Source organism: Prionailurus viverrinus, chromosome D2 (genome assembly GCF_022837055.1).
Source record: "Prionailurus viverrinus isolate Anna chromosome D2, UM_Priviv_1.0, whole genome shotgun sequence".
NCBI lineage: Eukaryota > Metazoa > Chordata > Mammalia > Carnivora > Felidae > Prionailurus > Prionailurus viverrinus.
The window spans coordinates 59,920,325-59,941,453 of record NC_062571.1 but is presented as its reverse complement, the minus strand read 5'-3'; the positions used below and the strand labels follow the sequence as shown (position 1 = coordinate 59,941,453).

Genomic DNA, 21,129 nt, shown 5'->3' with positions numbered 1-21,129 from the left:
TTATACCAAATTTAAGAGCGGTTATCTCTCAGAGAGGAGACGATGGGTGATTTTGTAAAAATTTACTTTATCTTCCACATATTTTACAATGAGCATGTATTGCACTGATCATCAGACGAAAGTTATTTTTTTCCCCTCTTAAAAAGGACACACAACAGATGGGAGGGGGGGACCATAACCAAGGATGGATATGAGAGTAGCATGAACCTGTCAGGAAGACAAAAGCTCAGAACAAGCTGAGACAACAAAAAAGGGCCTTCAATAGCTATGTTTGAAGAAAGAACAAAAAGGAAGGCAGGTTTAGGGCTCAGTACTTGGGAAAGGGAGGTAATACTGAAGGAAAAAAAAAGGGGGGGGGAGACAAGGAAGAACTTCTCGACCCTCAGCTTGCCTTGGCCTTCTCCCTCAGAGAAAGAATCTTCAAAACAGGACCAGCAGGAGTTGCCCAGGTCAGGAGGGGGCCCGGCAGGTCACTCCTAACAATTTCAATGGACTTAACTTTCCCAGACCCAGATAATTCATGCACCAGGACCCTGGGGGGAAAAGTAGGTAGGATCCTAAATGTTTTGTTGATAATCCTTGGGAAGTCATAATGGAAGGACGTAGCAGTGACAAAACTCAATGCCACCTGCCCTGCAAAAGGGGGAAAGGTATGCGTCTGCAAATAACGCTTTGATAAGTTTAATGCCAGGGTGCGGAAATCTTATAGGAGAAATTATTATACAGTTAATCTGTGGGGACCAGGAAGGAACATGGATGCCCTGGGACCTGTATGCGCTCACTGAGAAGTTGTGGCACATTCATTAGATATCAATGATTAGATATCAAATGCAAACCCCACTAGAACCTCCTGAACTGCCCTGGTTGGAAGCAACCGCTCTTTCTTTTTTAAAGAAACAATTAATCGTAGTGCTTTATACCTTGATCATAGCCCCTATCACATTCTTCTTGTATTGTGGTGTACACAGTTAACCTCCCTACTGGATTAGAAGCTTCCTGCAGTCAAGAACCGCATTCTATTTACTTTTGTAAATCGTCCTGCCCTGTTTAAAAAAAATCTTTTTTTAAGTCTATTTATTTTTGACAGAGACAGAGTGCGAGCATGAGCTGGGGAGGTGCAGAGAGAGAGAGGGAGACACAGAATCCGAAGCAGGCTCCAGGGTCCAAGCTGTCAGCACAGAGCCTGATGCAGGGCTCGAACTCATGAACTGTGAGATCATGACCTGGGCCGAAGTCGGACACTTAACCGACTGAGCCACCCAGGCACCCCAGTCCTGCCCTGTTTTATATATAGATCTGTTCACCAACTTAAATTGCATTCTTTAATCGATTAAGAAAATGCTGTGGATGTTGTGCATGTAAACATTTCACAAAGAATCTCCTTCCTAATTTTATGGACAAGATGAAGAAAAGTGAAATGGTTGATGGCTGCTGGGCTCAATCGTACCTAAAGCATTCGTTTATTACAACCAGAAGGGAGGTTTTCGCTGGTGGAGCATTATCTCTCCTTTATTTTATTTTTTGACGTTTATTTATTTATTTTGAGGGAGAGAGAGAAAGAGAAGCAGAGAGACTAGGAGAGAGAGAATCTTAAGCAGGTGCCACACCCAGCGGGGAGCCCAATGCGGGGCTCGATCTCATCAAGTCAGCTGCTTAACCCTCTCCTTTATTTTAAAGGCCAATACTTCTTGTAAAAAAAACCCTACTAGGATGATGCTACAGAAGACATCCTTGTGATCTTACTTAATCAGGTGGAATTAAGAGCCCAAACCAACGAGATGAAATTCAACAGGGATAAATGGAATGCCCTATGTTTAGGTTAAAAAAAATCAATTATACAAGCGCAGAATGGGGTAGACCTGGCTTGATAGCAATTGATGTGAAAAAGATCTCGAGGTTTTAGTTGACCACGAGCTCAATATGATCTTGAGTGTGACAGAGCTGCTAAAAAAATCGAATGTAATCTTAGGCTACCGTATGGACGCAGACTCTCCAGATGGAGAGCGGCCATGGTTCTACTGATCTTGGCATTGGCTAGACTGTCTGTAGAGTTCAGTGTTCACGTAGGAGGGACTTTGACTGTCAAGAATGAATTCAGAGGTGGGTAACCAGGATGGTGAAAAACCTTCCTCAAGTGCAGGAAACTAAAATCCACCCAGGGCTCAGCCCAGTGTTTTTCCAGGCACTCAGCAAATCAGGTGGAACGAATGGAAGGAAGGGTGGGAGGCAGGGAGAGAAGAGAGAGTGTCAGAGGGAGATCTTTACCACCACTCTAATAAGGGGTTAATATTGTCGTCGCTATTTTAAAGGTGAGGAAACTGAGATTCAGAGAGATTATGTAAATAGCCAAAGGTCCCACAGCAAGCAAGGAGTAGCGATAGACCCCACATCCAGACATTCGGATTCCAAGGTGTTTCCCTCAACACTACTACGGAGACTCAGTATAAAGGCAGTGGTGCTAACAATGACAACCGTCCATCTATGTCCTATGTCCAGGCAGGGGCAGTGGCCTGTCATGCAGAACTGCTGGAAGGGAGAGTCCTATGTGAGTGGCAGATAAGACCAGATGACCTTCAAGAATCTGAGGCTTTGCCTTGTCACCACCCTCAGCACAGCCACTGGGCCCCCCTCCACACGGGAGGGGGTCTCTGGAGACAGTCTGTCTGCATCTTGGCCACTCCCAGGCTCAAGTCCCATCTCCTGCTTGCCCTTCTAGCCACTTCCTCGGATTCCTATTGGATGCTCAGCCACATGGTTTAGCATTTAATTAAGAGCTTATTGTCTGATGTGTGATAGCCTTGCCTCCCCCAGCAGATTGTACGTTCCTGGAGACCAAAGTCCTCGTTACGTGTTCCTCTCATACATCCCAACACAGTGGGCACCTGGGCCCTCATTGATACACAGCTCCCCAAAGAAGTAAGTGTAAGTTTTGTCAACATTCCACTATTTACACACCAAAGCAAAACCATAGGCTCTCAGCCCTCTGAAATGGTTTATAGGAAATTTGCCCAAGGACGGAGGGATGGCCTGAATGATCACTTAGGGCCCTCATATTTTGTAACCAAACAGTAGATAAGAGGGAGATAAGGGGGAGACCTAGAACTCCACGGAGAATTTATGCCAGGTCGGTTACTTTCCCCCTTCTGAGTAAGAGGTCCCTTCGCTCCTCCCAGAAGCCCCGGGTTACCTGTAGCAAAGAAGGGCGTGGGCACCCACGGCCAACGCACAGCCAGCGTGAGTGTGTGCAACTCATACATGAAGTAGAGGAGGGTAAGCAGGTAGAGATGAAGCTGGAGGGAAGGGAAGGCCAGAGCCAGTGATGGGAGGGGAGCAAACAGGTAGTGGACAGACAACTGAAATGCACGGAGAAAGGGGAGGGGTGAGTGCTGGGTGGGATTGGGTGACTTCCCCAGAGTGATCAGCTTTCCTGCCGGAGAGCACGTACTGTGTCTTTTTGCTGGCCGAGGCTGGGACTCCAGGCTCCCGGCCGCCAGTGGGGAAGGGGGGCTGGCAGAGGGTCTGTCTGTGTGGGACCTGTGTCCTCCTTCAGCCCTACGTGAGCTCTCAGGGAGGGGCTGGGGCCTCCTGCCTGGTGCTGGGTTCCAGCTGGGGCCAGAACCAGTTAGAAACCTCTCTGGAGCCGGGAGGGAAGGGGGCTTTGTTAGCTCAAAGGACACAAGCAAGGCGAAAAATTACATACCAGGCCGCCCTAAGTATGCTTGTTTAGAGAAACTGCTTGCATTTATGAAGTCTTTGGTGCGGAAAGCAGGGTTGCAAATGACTGCATCAGAGCGACAGTAAAGGCCATTAATTTCCTGTTATGTTTTCCTGTGTTGGGGGCTTTATTAATTTAATTTTACACTGTCGAACAACAGCGAGAGCTGACACTGCCACACCGCCTCGGCTGGGGTTTTCTTTTTGTGTGCGTAGCAAGGCTTTGCCTGACATGCAAATCAACGCTATTACCGGAACCAATAAAGATGTGTGGCGGGAAGAGGGGAGGGATAAGGGAAGGAGGGAGGGGAAAGGGGAGAGAAGGGGAGAGAAAGGGCGAGAGCCATCCTTGGCCACTTTCTGCCTCCCTCCATGCCTGGCATCTCCTGGCTTCCAGAGCGTCCTCCGCAATCAGCAATTTCTGCCCACCCTACACTTTCCCTCTGACTCTTCTCTGGATGCCCTGCCTTCGGACGACTCTACCTCTGCTGTCCTCCTCTGTCCCAGCTCCTGGCAGAACTTGAACAGGGACACAGAGTTCCCAGGAAGAGGCGGGAGCCAGACTTCTTCTCCCCACTTCCCATCCCCAGATGAGGCACAGGGGCAAGGGAGCGCCATGCCCCCACCCGGGCCGAGTGACAGCCTTACCGGACACTCCCCTTTCCTCTAAAGTCAAGGCCCACTTACATATTGTTAGCGTACGCACACACGAACCTGCGTGCCTGTGCACACGAAGAAAGGTCTAGAAGGGCAGCTATCCCACCTTGCTTGTAAGTCCCACCGAGAACGCGGGTATCCTAACCTTGTCAACCATTTGTTTCCTCTGAATTCCCAGAAAAAATACGGTTGCTAATCGTTTCTGCTTAAGAGACTCCAGCAGCTGTCTTCAGTAGCTGCAAGGTACCCAGTTGGCCTAGACCAAGGTACCGGAGAAAATGAATCCCAGCCTCAGAAAAAAAAGGCAGCTCCCTGGGAGACCACGTTCTGGTCCTTTCTACTACTTAGGCCTCACGCCTACCACCCCAAAACCATCCTCACTGCGCTGTCCCTCACCCGGGGCAGCTTCCACCAGCCGGCTGCCCCAGGGTCCACACTGCCCACATTACCCTCGGCCCAGCTTGCCACACCACCAGTCCACCCAGGTGTCCACGTTGCCCGTGTGTCTGGGTTGGCCACGCCACCAAAGGAGATGAGATGGGGGGCTGGGGAAGTGAGAGGGAAAGAAAGTGAAGGTCCTGGAGTCACTCCCACCAAACACACCAACCCCCACCCCCACCCCGCCGTCCCAGACTTTGCAGTGGCCTAGGGAGACCTGGCGGAAGAGGTGGGGGGGACGGGGAGGAGACAGAGAGAGTGCATGTGTCCACGCATCTCTCCCTCTGTCACTGGCTTGCTTGAGCTCCTGCCCGCACTTTCTGCTTCAGGAGCTGTTTGCCAGGCTCTGAGAGGCTGTTGGATAGAATCCAGCTCTCCCTAGGAGGAAAGCATAAACTTCATAAACTGCATTTACTTTAATGCAGGTTCCTGTGGCTGCTTTCCTCCGGCTTTTCTTCCCTCCTCTGTCCGCTCTGTCTCCATCACATTTTATCCCTGCCCCTGAGTGCACTCAGACCGCGCACGCGCGCGCGCACACACACACACACACACACACACACACACACACGCCATGTTTCTAGAAAAGATGAAGCCTCAGGCAGGAGGAGAATGGGCAAGGCGTAAAAGCCCAATTTACGGGCGCCTGGGTGGCTCAGTCAGTTAAGCATTCGGCCCTTGATTTCCGCTCAGGTCATGGTCTTGCGTTCCTGGGATTGAGCCCTGAGTTGGGCTCTGCGCTAACAGCTGGGAGCCTGCTTGGGATTCTCTCTCTCCCTCTCTCTCTGCCGCTCCCCTGCTTGTGTTCTCTGTGTCTCTCTCTCACTCTCTCTCAAAAATAAATACACCTTTTTTAAAAAGCCCTATTTAAAGGAGAATTCCTTGACCTGGCCCTGCAGCCCCCCCCACCCCCACCCCGTGAGATGCCCATGTACTGTCTCCAGTGGAGCCGAGCACAGAGGGTGCTTTGAGGCAGGCAGGCGGGCGGGTACTTCAGGGAGGCAGAGATGCTGACATTTGGTGGGGACAGCCAAATTAGGAGCCACCTGGAGGCTGGGCCACAGGGCTCCAAGTACGGGAGGGAGAGAAGGCGAGGCCTTCGTGCAGGTTGAGGTTTGTGAGGCCTCCCTTGTCTGGTGTTGTCAAGGTCAGCAGGTTCGGGTTCACCGAAGGGTCAGGATGGTTTGAATTACTGGCGCTGCTGCAACTCGGCTCTGAGGCTCGTGATCTGTCTCCCAGCCCCAGAGCCAGGTCCGGCCCTCCCCCAAGCCTCCTTGCCTTTTCACCCCCCCACACAGGGCAGAATGGGGAGGGTCTGGGAGAGTCCTGTGGCCACCATGGCCCGGGCGATGGCAGGCAGGCAGGGAAGGGGTCCCGCCCTGAGCTCAGGGCTCCTCCGCGGGCAGCCAGCCAAGGTCCGGAGGCTGCTAGGATCCACCCCTCCGGCAGCAGCACTCGGGGTCTCCCCAGCCTACCTGCCTTCCGGACCCTTTCTCTGAAGTGTCCCCCATGCCCCTGCGCTTCCCAGCTGCCCCCTCCCCGGCCTGCAGAGGAGGAGGCGCCTGGGAAGGTGAGCCCGAGAGCAGCAGGGCCCGGCTCCTCCCTCCTGCATCCCTAGCCTGCACTTGGGGGAGAAGGGCAGAGCTGAGGCAGCGGATTTCTCGCTTGGTGCCCTTGCCGGTGGAGGAAGGAGAACGATGCCTACCGGCAGGGCTGGAAGGTAGTCACCGAATGGAAGACTCGGAGGCGGAGGCGAAGACCTAGTCTGACAAGACGGGCGCGCGTGCGCGGTGCGCAGGAGTGCACAGACGCAGGGGTGGGGGCAGGAGGCGGCCCTTGTCGGAAAAGTTGCGATGCTGTGATTCCCCCAGCACAAGTTCCAGTGGCGGAGGGATACATACAGGCCCCTCGACTGCAAATCTGTACCTTCTCTCCTGGGGGGTGGGGGTGGGGGTGGGGGTGGGGGGAGAGTCCACCTACCTATTCCGACCTTTTGGCACCTTATGAAAAAAATTCTCTTTCGTGCTAAACCTCAACATACTTCCTCAAACAACCAAACGGAACTCTTTATCCACAGCAGCATGAACTGGCCGGGAGACTGCGCTGGTTAATGATTTGGCTGCCAGTCTCTGGCGTAAACGCAGAGACTTATGTAGCAATTCAGGCACCTATGTTCACTGCACATGCCTATGTCCACTGCCATGGCTAAGTCCTAGGGCTTCCCCACAGACACACGTAAGTCCACGTAAGCACAGATGACAAGGAAAAAGGTCTTGAGAAAATATCAGCATGACCTACCCCTACCTCTGTATAACGACATGGTCGGTGTTCAACAGGCTCATGGCCAACATTACCCAGAAAGTTTGGCTAAAAAAATATGTGATCCAACTAAGATAGGAAAACTCCCCCCTCAGGTATGAACGGTCTAATTTCCCAGGTTACTAGGAAGATATAATCATAACAATGAATGTGTGTTCATGAGTGGATTTTTTTTGTTGTTTTTTTGGTGGCTTAGTGAATGCTGACCTTTGAAGCTTAGCTCTTTCTTGGACTGGCGTGGACAGTAGCCAGGTTTTGAATCTTTGTTGGAAAATGAACATAGGTTGAGTTGTGTTGATGCAGTTAAACTCGGACGCTTGTCTAGACAAATGACTACCTTCATGTGCATTTGGTTTCTGGACTCTCATAGGACCTGCCTCATGAGGCGCAGAATCCGTGACCCGGGCTAAGTACTATCGTGCGTGTGGAATCATATAATCCCAGCAATAATCCACAGAGTACGTCCTCGTCTCCTCTGAGAACCTCAAACACTGCTCAGCTTCCCTCTGCCAATATAATGTTTTCTTACAGTCCCTGGCCAGGGCCTGGAGGAGAGTAAAAGCCAAAAGAGGTTCTGCGATTCCGTTGCCCGCGATGTAAACTCCCGCCAGAGTTCTGAGAGCACACTGCCACCCAGGCCACCCTGCTGGGTGAGTGTTCTCTGAGAAGGGAAGCAGACGGCTCGGTACAGGTGTAAGGGTTAGGTGGCAAACAGACATAACTGTGCCCCAGTCCTGGGTTTAGGTTAAGGAATCTGCAAGAAGGTACAGCCTCGAGGAGTCTTCTAGACCCTCCTCGGCACCCCTACCAGCTCCTTCGGGCCGACTCCTGGCCCGCTGACATGGTGTATACTCAACAAAACTTCCCTAAGCTCTTCCCGTGTAAGGAGTGCGTGGGTCCCTCTCTGCTTCTGCCAGTCCTCTGCATCTGGACCAAAGGGCCACAGAAAACGGCCCTGCCGGCCTGGGCGAGTCAGGCTCTGGCCCCTGCCTCTGCCTCTAAGCGTCCGCCCACGCCAGCCTACCAAGGAATGCTCACCTGCAGGCTTCCCCCATCACCTCCTCCGGGACTGTGGGCGCACCCCGAGTCCCAGGGCCTGGCAGCCGGGCAGTGCAGCCTCTCCTCTTCCCCGGGGTCCTCCTTGTCTGCCTTTTCTGACACCGGCACTCCTCCCGCTGCCCCTCCAGAAAGAGTGGGGAAGAGAGACCGGTGGCCAGGGCATGCCTGGTTTACATTAATGAGATACACTGAGTGTGATCCAGCCATGGAGGCAGCCCACAAAAGGAGGCGATCGCGGGCGGCCAGGAGCAGGGCTGCTCAGGTAATTGGTTTATCTATCTGGAAGCAGGGGGAGCAATCTCGGCACAGACAGACTAGCAGTAAAGTCTCTTCCTTAAGGCTATTTCCTTTGTCTTTTCAATTGCTTGCACATCCATGTGAGAGAGGGAGAGAGTGTTAAAGAGAGAGGGAGAGGGAGAAATGTTAATTTGTGAATTAATGGCTTTTCTCAGCGGAATTGTAAATTCAAATGTCACCTCACACGGTGACACCACGGCTGGTCTGCTGAAGAAGCAATGATAAGATCCCCCACCTCCCTCGGTGCCCCTCCCTCCCCAAAGATAGCTGTGGAGTGGAACATGCTACTTTTAATTTGCAATAACAACACAACAGAGGTATGCAGTAATGACTGCCTTCTTCCACCCTCCTCCTGGCTTCCTTCCCCCCAGTCCAGTTGGCTCCCCATTTCCTCCCTCCCCACCCCTCTGGTCTTCTGCAACACCACCTCACCTCACCCGGGCTGCCCCCCGCCCCACCCCAGCCCGGGCTTGATCACATGGGGGGGGGGGTGTGCCTTTGGAATTGAAGGTGCTGCAACCCTCTCTTCTCCTTCAATAATCAGGGAATTAATGACCCTGAAGTTAAAGTGGGGCTGATACCGAGGCCCTGCCCAGCGTTGGGAAAAAGCCTTCATTGTTTTCAAGCAGGAGGCGGGCAGCAGTGAGGGAGATTCATGGATGGAGATTGAATATGCAATTTTCTTTCACCTTGCCAAGAGCTGCCCCTGGGCTGTGCCTGGCCTAAATTTTTCCTTTTACCATCTCTGCCTTATCCGGCCCTCCCACCTCCCTTCCATTCTTTCCAGAAAATTACCTTCAAAATTGATTTCCACTTTTACAAACAAATATAATGGGAACACAGGAAAAAACTTGGGCCGTGATGAATTAGGGCTGTCAGGTGCTTCCAGGTCTCCTTTGCTTTTGTTTTACTACCCGATCCGCTCTTTGTTTTTCCAAGGGCTGGGAAAAGTACCCCCCATCCACTGAGCGCCTGACCCTCCAGGCCACCGGGGCCTCCGCCCCCGAACCCAGCGCTGGCCCATGGCGGAAGCGATCCAGGCCCCGAGACTCTGTTAGCCTCTTGGTTTCCCGGTGGAAGCCTGACCCACCTCCTCCGTCTCTGCTCCTTGGCTCTCAGGAGCCCACTCTCTGAATAGTCTCTAACCGCCACCCCCCCACGGCTCTTTCCCCTGACCCCCACACCAGGTTCCCTCTGGCCCCCATACCTCTTAAAGTCCAGACCAGATGCAAACCTCCACCTCCTCTAATGTGGGCAGGATCAGTGTATACCTCGACTAGAGCAAATAAGAGACAGACAGACACTGAGAGATCCCGAAAGACAGGCAGGTAGAAGACCGAGACCCTGAGACTGGGAGACCAGGCTCCTCTTCAAGGGAGGGGCTGTGAGGTTTCTGAGAGACGACTCCCACACAGCCTGAGGGTGTCAGGGTTCCCAGCCTCAGTCTCCCCAGCCTTCGGCCCCGAGCAAACCTGGAGGCAGGCTCAGGACAGCCCATCCATTTGCCAACAGAACGCAAGGTGATGCCCACGGGGCCCTTTGGGCAAAACTCTATATGCACACCTGTGTCTTAGTACTGTGGACCCTTAACGCACTCAGGCCTAGCTTCGCGCTCTCCCCGCTCACTAGTACTGGTGGAAACGCACCCGCTCGCATCTGGTCATCTCTCCAATCATCTCTCCATCTCTCCATCATCACCCGGAAGATGGCACGCCTGCCCAGTGCCTGGTGTTCCACACCCCTTTTCACCCAAAGATCTCAGCATGGTAGAAGACACACCCACATTTGCATAAACCACGTAAGAAATTACATGGGGTCCATGAAACAACAAACACATGTTTCCCTAGATAAAGAAAGTTACGTGTGGAAGCAGAAATGCACAGCAATGGATGGAGGGAGGGGTGCCTCCACGTTAGAAAAGAAGGGGGTCCTAGATTTATCGAGACACATCTAAAATGCCTGCGGACGCTACGAGATGCCACGCGGCCCCCCTGGATAACCACAGAGCAAATGACTGAGCAGAGCTACACAAAGGTCCTCCCAAGTCACACAGGCGAGGCTGACATCTCTCCCCCACTGCCCTGGTCCCACCCAGGTTGGCTCATCCCAGCATTAGCTTTCCCCGCACCAAGATGAGGGAGCCTGTGCCCGAATGTTTCCTTCTGTCGTGACTTTATTTCCCCTCAAAACATAAACCTGCCATTTAGGTCTTCCCCCAGAGACCCCCAATGACCCATCTTCCAAGATGGAGTTCACTCAACACTACCTCCGTGATTTTGTGTAGTCCGCTCTACAGTCCCGTGACATAAGTGCTGTTACCATCTCCATTCTACGGAGGAGACCGAGCTGATGAAGGGTAAGTGACTTGCGCAAGGCCCTAGGATTCAACCCTGGGTGTGCCTCATTCCAGAGCCCACACCCCTCCCCACCGAGCCACGCTGCCCATCCACGCCACTCCGGGGACTTCCTGCTGGCCTCCCCCTGGCATCCTCTTTCTCGCTGGGGGTCTTACAGCCTCCTCTTGCCCGAGGCCGGGGCTCCTGGACAGGGCAGGCGCTGCTCATGTTCGCAGCCTAATCCCCTCATTTGCCCCAAGTCTAACCTGAGCAACGCACTCGGGGACTTCGAGAAGGGAAACTAACTAAGGAAATCAGCCTCTTTTTTCCAGTTATAGCTTCATCCAAGGCAGAAGGGAGCTATTAAAGGCAGTGACAGGACTGAGCCGTTAGTGGCCGTGCAAACCCGTCCTGTCTGCAAACGCACAACTGCACCGGTTTGGCTCCACTCAACTGCACAATTCATTGTGCACCTAATTAATGGAATGCAAAATCACGGCCCCCTGCGATCCCACACATCAAAGGATGATACCAACACACCTCCCCGCACACAGATCAACAGACTCATACCATATGACTTCATTTGGATTTTTGGACAAGTTATGTAACTGCTCCGTGCTTCAACAACACGGACGGACAGCCATGTTTTGGGCTACGGCCGAGAGCAACTGGGTAAAGGCAAAGGTCTTTGGTTTCCCAGCCTGAAAACATCGAGAGGCTGTATCTTCCAGCCACATAAACCGGGGAATGCAACAGTCATGGAAACAGGGTCCCTCCCAAGGACCCTAATATACTCCCCCCGAATTGTAGCCAAAAAGAGGCGGAGATTTTAGCAGGGTACTAAATGGGGATCTACCTTCTCAGACTGATGGACAGCCTGTCTTCTGGATACTTCATGACACAGCTTCCTCATCTACCCGGGCCCATCTACCTGTCCCACTCTGGGGGCTCCTGGACTCAGGTAGGTGGGGAGTGTCAAAGCTTCCTGACTAGCACATTTCTCAAAGGAAAGCCCCGGAATTTTCCCGTACTTCCAATGGCCAGGGTGTGAGAAGGCGTCTCAAGCAGGCTGACAGCCACTGTGGGTTTCCTTTCTCCCCAGAGTCACAGCTGATCGGCCCTTTACTAATATCCCCACAGATATGATTGCTGCAGATACTAATAACGCTGTCCATATTCCGAGTGCCAATGCCAATAACGCTCTGGGTATTATCACTGTGAACACCAATAACTACTGCTGAGATTGTCTCCAATAATGCCAGCACACGCCGCAGTGATTGTCCTCGCTAATGCCCACCACCGTGACATTGTTAGAGCTGAAGAATAGGCCGGACCGTACCCAGAGGCGGGAGCGGGAGTGGTTTCCTTGAGGACAGACAGGCTCACGGCTTACCCTCGGGATATGGCACTTCTAGAAAGATGCCACAGTGTGTGGGGCCCAAGGAGAGCCAGCCTGGCAGGGAGAGTGGGGTCCTCCGGGAGGAAGATATGCCCCTCCACTCCCCCAAGGTCTAGTCCCTTGACATGGATCCCCGTTCTCATCCCAACACCCCTCAGTGCCCCAGGTCGGTTTTCTCTTAGCCCTCGGTGCTGGCCCAGTAGCTGAAGGACATACCTGGGTGTCTGCAGCCCACGCCTGAGGCTGCCTCCTGCTACCGGCCTGCCAGCTGCTGTGCTACCTTGGCCTGACTGCAGACTTGGGCTACATCATCTTGACACATAATTATCTCTCCTATTCTTAATCATCTGAGCTGCTCCCTAATGCAAACTGGGCCTGGCTGCTTGGAGGCACCCAGGGTGGGGGAGGGGGCAGGGCTGCGAAAGGTCTGCCTTTGCTCTCTCCTTTCCTTCTTCTCCCTTCCACCTGGATCTGACAGGTCAAGTGTGCACCGTGGCCTGGGGGGGGATGGGTGGGGCAAGGTCAGGGAGACCTAGCCTCCCTCAAAGGTGCTGGCCTCCACCAGGGAAAGGGCAGCTCCATCTGGTTTGGGGTTAGTCAAGAGAAGCAGGAGTCAAGGCCAGAGAACCGTCCCCCCCCCCAAAAAAAAAAAAAAAGAAAGAAATAGGGCCTCTGATACTCCTTGTACCCTGGCTAGGCCCAGGAGAGAAGTGTTTAAGCAGGAAGAGGAACCTAAGAGTCCCCATTATCCTTCACCTAGGAGATACTGACTACTTCCTGAGATGTCTCCCCACTGCCATCACGGTCACTCTGCTGGAGGATGGTCTTCCCAAACCCGGCCCTGCTCTTCTCTCTTCCTGCTCAGACACTTTCAATGGCTACTCATGCTTGCAGAAAAAAGTCTAGACTCCTTATAGTTGGTCCGGTCTTGGCCTAGTCCCCTGTGGCCCTAACCCATCTACTGAGCTTCCCTCCCAGCCCTTCCCTAGTGCCCTCGCAACTCTGCCAGAGCACATCTGCACCTTCCCGCCACAGCACCCTCTGGTCCTAAGGCTCCCCCACCAGACAGAATTTCACCCTGCATCGTCCCTGCACATGCCCCTCACCCCTCGTTCAGGTTCCTCCTCAAAATGCGGCCCTTTCCGCCAGGTTACTCCCTCCTGACTCTGAGTTCCCATGGCCTGCGGCCCAGGCCTCCCATCACGACACAGATATCTGATGGAGCTTTCTGCTTTCTGAGGTCACGTGTTTTACACGCCCCGCTAGACTGGAAGCTCCTTAAGGACAAGAATCATATCTTGTTCTGCTTTGGGATCCTGTAGCACCAAGCCTTTCTTGCAGCTGATGCACAGGAAAAGGTTCACTGAATTGAATTGACTTGAAACAATGAATGTAATCAATTGCAGGGAGGAGAGCAGTCTGTTCTGGGCCAGTGGGGCCTGACCCTGGGTGGCCACAGCCTCATGCCAGTGCCTCCCTACTCTTGGCCTCCTCTCATGGTCCACGGGAGCCCGGGAAGCAGAGGGCATGCTTGGCCCCAACTGGGAACCAACAGGGGAGAGCACACAGGGGGTCCTGTGGCCTCCCCCGCCCTGCCTGCTGGACATCTCACACTCTAAAAAATGCAGGGGCCAGTGGTTAAAGGAGAAACCCTTGGGGCCTGAGGCAGAATCTTCCCAACCACTCGGGGTGCCAGGGCACCTGGCTAAGGCTGGAGTATGGTCAGCCCCCAGGGAGAATTAGGACTTAGGGCCTTTCGCGAGGCCTCCCCCTGCCCATCGAGGGTGGCCGCCAAAACAACCACAATGAAATTTAGTGAGTGGCAAAGGCCGTGGCAGCCAAATGGGTTTGGATATTTTGGAAGAAGGAGAAATAGAGCCAGACAAGCTGTTTCCCTGTGAAACGAGGCCATTAGGGCTTCTGGAAGGAGGCCAGCACCAGGTCATCACTGTCTTGCCAGACCTAGGCCTGTCCTGTCCCTTCCGCTGGAGGCCAGGGCTTTCACACTCTCTTTCCCCTCAGCCTGGGCCCAGGGAAGCTCAGTTTTGTTCCTTTCCTCTGTTCCTTACCCTCGGAAGCCGCCCCAATCAAGGGCTTGTCTATGCTTGGGATGGCCACGTGATTTATTGCCCAAACAGGACATTTTTGAGAGAAAAAGGAGATGCTGACTGGCCAAGATGCAGAGACAAAGGGCATAAATTGGGACTGTCCAGGCTAAAGGGGTATGCAGTCCCCCTGTATGCTCATCTCTAGAGGATTCTATTTCATGGGAGATTCTCTAGACCTCCCTAGACCAGAAGGTTACTGCTTCCCCAGCAGGGACCATGAGACTGGGGCAGGAAGCAGGCTTGAGACACTGGTGTCTCCGTTTGTCTGGGCTGGTCAGCCCTGCGCCCTGGGCTCATGCATGAGAAGAGCACCAGATGGTCACCAAGGGACCCCTCACATCCCAACATTTGTAAAACACCTTCTCCCAGGCCATGGCCACCACTCCCTCTTCCTGTATCCTTTCTCCTCTCTTCCTCCTCTTCATTCCTCCCTCGCCTGAACTCCCTGCCTAACAGCTGGCTGCACTTGAGACATTATAGGGAATGGAAGGGAAGGGACAGAGAGGAGCCTGAGTGGTGTCTCCTCCCATAGGGAAGAAGAGTACAGAGGGCCCGTGTCCAGCTCAATGGGGGGCAGAATCCATGTGTCACAGAGAAAGGACACTGGGGTCAGCTGCACGTGACATCACGCCCCCATCTTTTGAGGGGTTGGATCAGGTAAGAATAAGGCAGATTGGCCTCTCATCCTTGGGTCAAAGACCAGCTGTCCCCCAACTTCCTGAACCCTCCCAAGGTACCTGGTTTGCGCTTCTCCCCTGGCACCCCACTGGGATATTAGGGGCAGTCCCGGTGGAAGGTGAGGCCACCAAGACTGCTGAGCAGATGGTGAAGCTGATGGCCCCACCAGCAGCCTGCCTCCCTTTCCAGGAGCCAGCAGGGCAGTGGGGGGACCTGGGCTTTGCTACTAAAACTGATCTCCCAGCAGAGCAGCTGCGAGGCCGGGCCGAAACCGGAGCCCTGAGTCCAAGGACAAAGCATGCACAGGGAAGCCAAGCCTCTTCCCTCCTCCCTACCTTCATCACGTTTCCTCTTCTCACCATTGGAGCGAGGGATCCCCAGGATCCCGTTGATAGAGTAGGATCCCACTGGATCATTGGAGGCGCTGGAAACAGGAGGGGAGGCCGTACTGGGAACTGGACGAGAGTAAGGAGGAAATGCCATCAGGATAACAGTTGTGATCACAGACCAAAGCCCCGAGGCTGGGGGCAGAGAGAAGCAGAGGATTAAGAGGGATGGCGAGCCCACGTTCTCCTCCGCCCTCTAAACAAACCCCAGCTCCCTGCCTCTGGTCTCCTGGGCTGGCCTTTACTTATCTCCTTTCAGACGCCGTGGCTTTCTAAGATCTGTCTCTCTCTAGGAGACACAAGAATGGCCACGATATTCCCCAGGAGGGCACAGCTCCTCTCTCCCAGTTGCTTCTGGTCTTGAAATCACTTGAGAAGTTCCCAATTTCTCCCTCAGGGCACAGACCAGTGAAACCATTCACTCTGCTCAGGTACAGCCCGGCCCGATCCTCCCTCCCGGCGCACGTTGTGACACGGCCTCATGAACAGCGGCTCCTGCCAACTTCAGGAGGCCTGGGACCAGCCATTCTACTTCCTGCTGGTCAAGAGATAAGGGGACAGCTTCCAAGAGGGGCAGCAACAAAAGTATAATCACATTTCAGCCCCTTAAACTCCAGGCTTCATCTATGGCTGCAGCACCACCAAGCACCCTTGGGTCAAAGGGAAGACAATATGGGAGGGGGTTTTATCTGGTGCTCTGGTAGGCCTGGGCTGTGTCTCTGAGAGGCCACAGCCAAGGATCAGTAAACAAGGAGGTTGGAGCAGCAGAGAGTTACAGAGGGGAGGAAGGAGAGACAGATCAAGAAGAGACAGGCTAAGAGGAGAGAAGCTGTGAAGAGCGAAGCAGAGAGATGCGAACAGACCCAGAGCCACACATAAAGAGAGGAGAAAAGAGAAAGGGAGAGGCAGAGAGAGGAAAGGAGAGAGGGAAGGGAGAGGAGGGGAGAAGAGAGAAAGAATTTTAAAAATTTTTAAAAGGCAGTAAGAGGGTAGATAGGAAAGAAAAAGGGGCAAGTGGAGACAGAATCAGATAAAAACAAAAGATGAGGAAGGGGAAGGCAGGGAGAGAAGAAAAGCTTGATTTAGAAGGAGACAGAGACAGAAAGACAGACAAGGCAGCTACAAAGTGTTGTGCGCAAGAAGCAAAAACAGTCCTGGTGAGCTAGTCTCCTGGGGGAGATCCCCACCTCTAGGAGCTCAGGGAGAGCGTGGGCTGGGGAAGGGGTCCTGGGGCCTCAGCAGGCATGCCATTTTGAAGGGAATGGGGGTGGCGTCCTGGCTCTCCTGGGTGGGCCCCCGCTTCCTCCCTTCCCTGAGCCCTCTTACCAATGGTGTGGCCAGGGGCAGTCACTCCCGTCCCAGCCCCATCCGGCGTTGGGTGGAAAGGCTGCTGAACTTTGGTCCTGATGATCCTGCAACAGCATCACGACAGCATCACACATCACGTGCCTTCTCCTGCCTGCACCAGCTCCAGCCCAGCCCAGAGGGGCTCGCCCAAGCTCCCCAGCTCCTTCCTCATGTATCTGTTCCCTGCACCCCTGCCCTCACTGACTGCTGCGAGGCACGCACTTTCCCTCCCACTGGCTCTGCAGACCCGACCTAGTGCAGCTGGACAGAGGGAGTCTGTATTCTCTCCTGCGGTGTGCATCATCTGAATTGCAGCTTGATTTTTGGTAGCAAGGATTGGGGCAGCAGAGTGAGCGGAGCACAGCATCCTTCCCCTTTCTGGGGGTGGGGGCTGCCCTGATGGCTTGCTGTCCCCCCTTCCCTTCTCAACCACACGCAAACCTCCTCCTGGGAACAAGACTCCTTTGTCTAGAGATCGTTTTGGAGTTGCTTTTCCTATTGGGACTGTATCAGTCTTCTAGAGTTGGGGGGGAAAGTGAGATTTTCCTATTTCTTGGGCTAAAAAGAAATAGCCTGGAAAGGGCTGGGTCACAGATGACCCTTCTTGTCCCAGGGAATCCAGCATAGCACATGGTCCCTTTGCCAGATGTCAGGCCCTGAACAACTTCTTCCTGAGCCCACTTACTGTCCTATCTCTGCCCAGCTTGCTGCCCCAATGGCCTGCTTTTCTGGGGTCTTACTTGGACCACAGCTTCTTTTCCAGCCTAGTTGAAAAGCCTCGCACCCACCCTGTGCACTTTAGGGGTAGAGGGCTGGATCAAATGTCCCAGGACTGGGGATAGGCCTGCTTGTCAGTGGTCTGAGAAGCCCGGGGCTCAGACGTGCAAGAGACCAATGCTGGGGCCAAGACCAAGGAATGCTCCCCTCCATCCGCTAGTCAAAATAGGTACCCTTGAGGCAATTTCTCCAATGGCATTGCTCCTCCCTGCAGAGTGGCATGTGAGTCAAGTTCACCCACACTGACCAGGTGAGTCACAAACCATGAGCAGACTCCACTGTAACCAGGTTTAACCGAGCACCCACAGGCAACAGAGGTGAGGCACCTGCCTCACAGTGCTGGAGATGAAGTTGAGGAGGGAGGACACACACCCAAAGAACGCAAAGGAGCCCCGAGGGGCCAGGCCATAAGCGCTAGAGGGAGGCAAGGGAGGAATCCAGCCACCTTGCAGGTGGGGACTGGGAAAGAAGTCACTGAGGAGGCAGAGCTTCATGTAGACCTTCAAAGCAGGACAGGGCTGAACAGACAAAGGGGCCCAAGGCACGGAGGAGAGTGATAAGGGCACCGGGATGCATGGCCGGGACCCTGAGTCCTGCTTCTGACTCTGCCATTAATCGGCCACCATAGCTTTGGGCTCATCATTCTTCTTCTCTGGGACTCAGAGGTACATCACTCTATGTTTCTGGACCTTTACTTTTCAGTTGTAAAGTAAAAAAAAGGTTGGACTACAGGATCTCTAAGGTCTCCTCTGCAGTGAAAAAATAACATGGTTCTAAGGTGAACAGAGAAGCCGTGGCAGAGGGGATGGGTAGGGACCATTAAAAGTAGGTACTGGAGGAAGACAGAAGCAAAGCATGGGAGCCGAATGAGCTTTAGGGGTAAAGCCCAGACCAGCCAGCCAGGAGCAGCGGAGGTACAGGAAGAAGCAAGAGGAAATCAGGCTGAAAACTTGGAAGTGACGGCGATGATCGTGATTTTTCCATTTGCTGGTCATCTATCATGCGCCAACACTATATGCAATTTATATTACTTACATATGCTACTGTTCATTCTCCCAACAACCTCCGAAGTAGATACTATTATCCTCGTTTTTCAGATGGAAAACCAAAGCTCACAGAGGTTAAGTAGCTTAGTCAAAATCACACTCTCAGGGCAGAGTCAGAACTCAGTCTCTAGGACGTGGGCTTTTTCTGGTATTTTGTCATACTTCTCCCAACATTCAGCAACCAGGTTTAGAGAATCTCAAGCCATGAGTGATTTCTAAACCAGAGGGGACACTTGCAAACAGATCCTGGTAAAGCAATACACAGGCGCAAGGTCACAGGAAAGGAAAGAAAGAGTCTGTAAGACGTCATGAAGGCAGAATGGCCGACTGGGCACCTAACAGAAGTCCATCATGGCTCTAAGAACCTAATTCTGTGTACCTGGAAGGCTGGTGGTTTGCACCACTGTCAGGAGGAGAGACGCAGGGAGGTGGCGGGTTTTGTCTCAGACACGCAGTGTTTGAGGTGGGAGGGGGGTGTCCAGCTGGCACAGCACATGTGGATTTAAGAAACCATCAAGGAAAAAGAGCGTTGATAGGGACAAGAGGCCGAAGGAGTGGATGTTGGAGGGCACTGGCTTTCACAGGCTGGGGGAAAGAACCTGACCTTGCAGAGGGGTCAGAATTGGCTACAATGGAAATGGCAGAGCAAGGATTGGGCAGTTTCACCTAAGTCGACGGAGAAAAACGTTTCCGGAAGGAGAAGATAATTCGCGGCATCGGTGACAATGCAAAGGTTGGAGGGAACTGGGAATAAGAAGAGGCACAGGTTTGGGGATTTGGGGGACAGAGGTCTCAACAAACAACTGGAGCAGGAGCCAGACAGAAAGGTTAGGGATTGAATAGGAGGAGAGGGAGGCAGTGAAAGTAGATTCCTGTCTTCGGGAGTTCGTAGAAAGGAAGAGAGAAAAATGTGGAAGCCGGTGGATGGGACTGACAGCTGAGTGGAGGGAAGGCTGGTTGGGGGAGGAAAGACTTGGGTACGCTTGCAGGCTGAGGAGGGAGAACCAGAGAAGAGCTGAAGTTGCCTGACAGAATGTGGATGATGGAGAAATCGAGACAGAACAAGGAGAGGCGCCAGGGGGAGTTGGTGAGAGATGGTGCATTTTGAGGTGGCCAAAAGCTTCGAGAAGGAGCTTTTACAGTTTTTATCTCTCAGCAAAGCAGAAGGGAAGGTCACCTCCCAAGAGTTAAGGGAATGTTTGGAGCGTGATCACAATGGGAAAGATGGGACAGTGGCTAAGGGCGATGTAGGCGGGTGTACCGGAAAAGTCTAGAAGGAGGCTGTGTATACAGCTCAGAGCAGCCGCTCCCAATTCACTGCAGCAAAAGCTTCTGGGATCTCACTGGTCCTGCTGTGGGTGGCTCTGGCTTGCGGGCTGATGAGCCCTGGACTAAGGGAGCCCCAGGGCTGGGGCTGGTTGAGACAGGTAACGAGATGGCCTTGTGGGGTCTCTATCTTTGTTACCCAGAGCCTCTGACCCCTGAGGCACCAGTGCAGATTTAGCTGAGGCAGCAAGTGATAGAAAATCACTACTCCCTGATGGGGGCTTGGTGGTGCATGGGACAGGAGCTGGGCGGGATGCCTGCCGTGAGTTACTAATGCTCCTGGCGTCCATCCGTGCCCCCCAGGCAGTGGGCACTTGCTAGTCCCCAGAGCTGCTCTCGGGAAATTTAAGAACTGAGATCGCGGGTCCCTGGTAGTCATCCATTGCCCCCCTGCATCCTGTACACAACCCAACAACTCGTGGGAATATCACCACAGCTAAAAAGGATAAAGTAAAGCACTGCTTTGGGTGATTGTCTGGCACTATTCCCCCCTGTTGATCTTCCTTCTCTTCCGATCTTTTTCATTCTTGGCACGGCGAGACAGCCAGACACATCCTGGCCTCCGTGGCCCCGGGCAGGCTTGGCCTTCAAGTCAAGTCTGCAGGTATGGGTCTCCGGAGGGTGCAGTGGGGGTGCTGGAGGCCATAGCTCTACTCAGGGGAGCCGAGAAGTGCTGTTTCCTGTTGCCATGGGAACACGTCAGGACGCCTGCTCATCACTTCCCTTTCTAGCATGTTCTCCTTCACAGGGATGCCCTTCCTCCTCCACCTTTCTGGCTTTGCCTGAGCCCAGCACGGGGACTTTAGGCACTTAGCAAGGGTGCGACTAGGGCAAAGGGAAGAAGGGGATGGGCTGTGGGCTCTGGGTCAGGCTCGGCTCTGTTACTTAACTGCCTGTGAAACCCTTGGCAGTCTCTTACTCCCTCATCTGTAAAATAAGATAATAATACTACCCACCTCCTAGGATTGTGGTGAGGATTAAACAGGATAACGCATGTAAGATGATTTGTATGATGCTGGGCTCAATACACGCTAATGTCGCTAATAACAATAATCACGACTAGTTGTAGCATTACTCCTATGAGTGACCGCCAGGACTGGCTGCATTCTCTTTAGGGACTGAGCCAGGTACGGGCAGGAGGCCTCTCAGCCCAGCACGGTCCAGCCTGGCCAGTGTAGCTGCTATGGCGGCCCTGGAAAGGGCACTGAGAAGACAGGAAACACCAGTGGCAGGTGTCACAGCCTG

At 53.4% G+C, this 21,129-nt stretch overlaps 1 protein-coding gene across 6 annotated transcripts in view; it reads right to left on the bottom strand.

The window, feature by feature from the left end:
* Window positions 1–21,129, bottom strand: part of PAX2 (paired box 2) — a 77,566-nt gene that overhangs the window by 29,702 nt on the left and 26,735 nt on the right. For 4 of the 6 annotated variants that reach the window (XM_047826479.1, XM_047826474.1, XM_047826477.1 and 1 more), the window contains exons 4-5: window positions 16,715–16,800; window positions 15,338–15,457 (exon numbers count right to left, since the gene is read on the bottom strand). In XM_047826479.1, coding sequence (XP_047682435.1) covers window positions 15,338–15,457; window positions 16,715–16,800 — 206 coding nt within the window. Of the gene's footprint in view, window positions 1–9,688; window positions 9,758–15,337; window positions 15,458–16,714; window positions 16,801–21,129 lie in introns of all 6 variants that reach the window. The other 2 variants (XM_047826478.1, XM_047826473.1) reach the window with 1 other exon arrangement.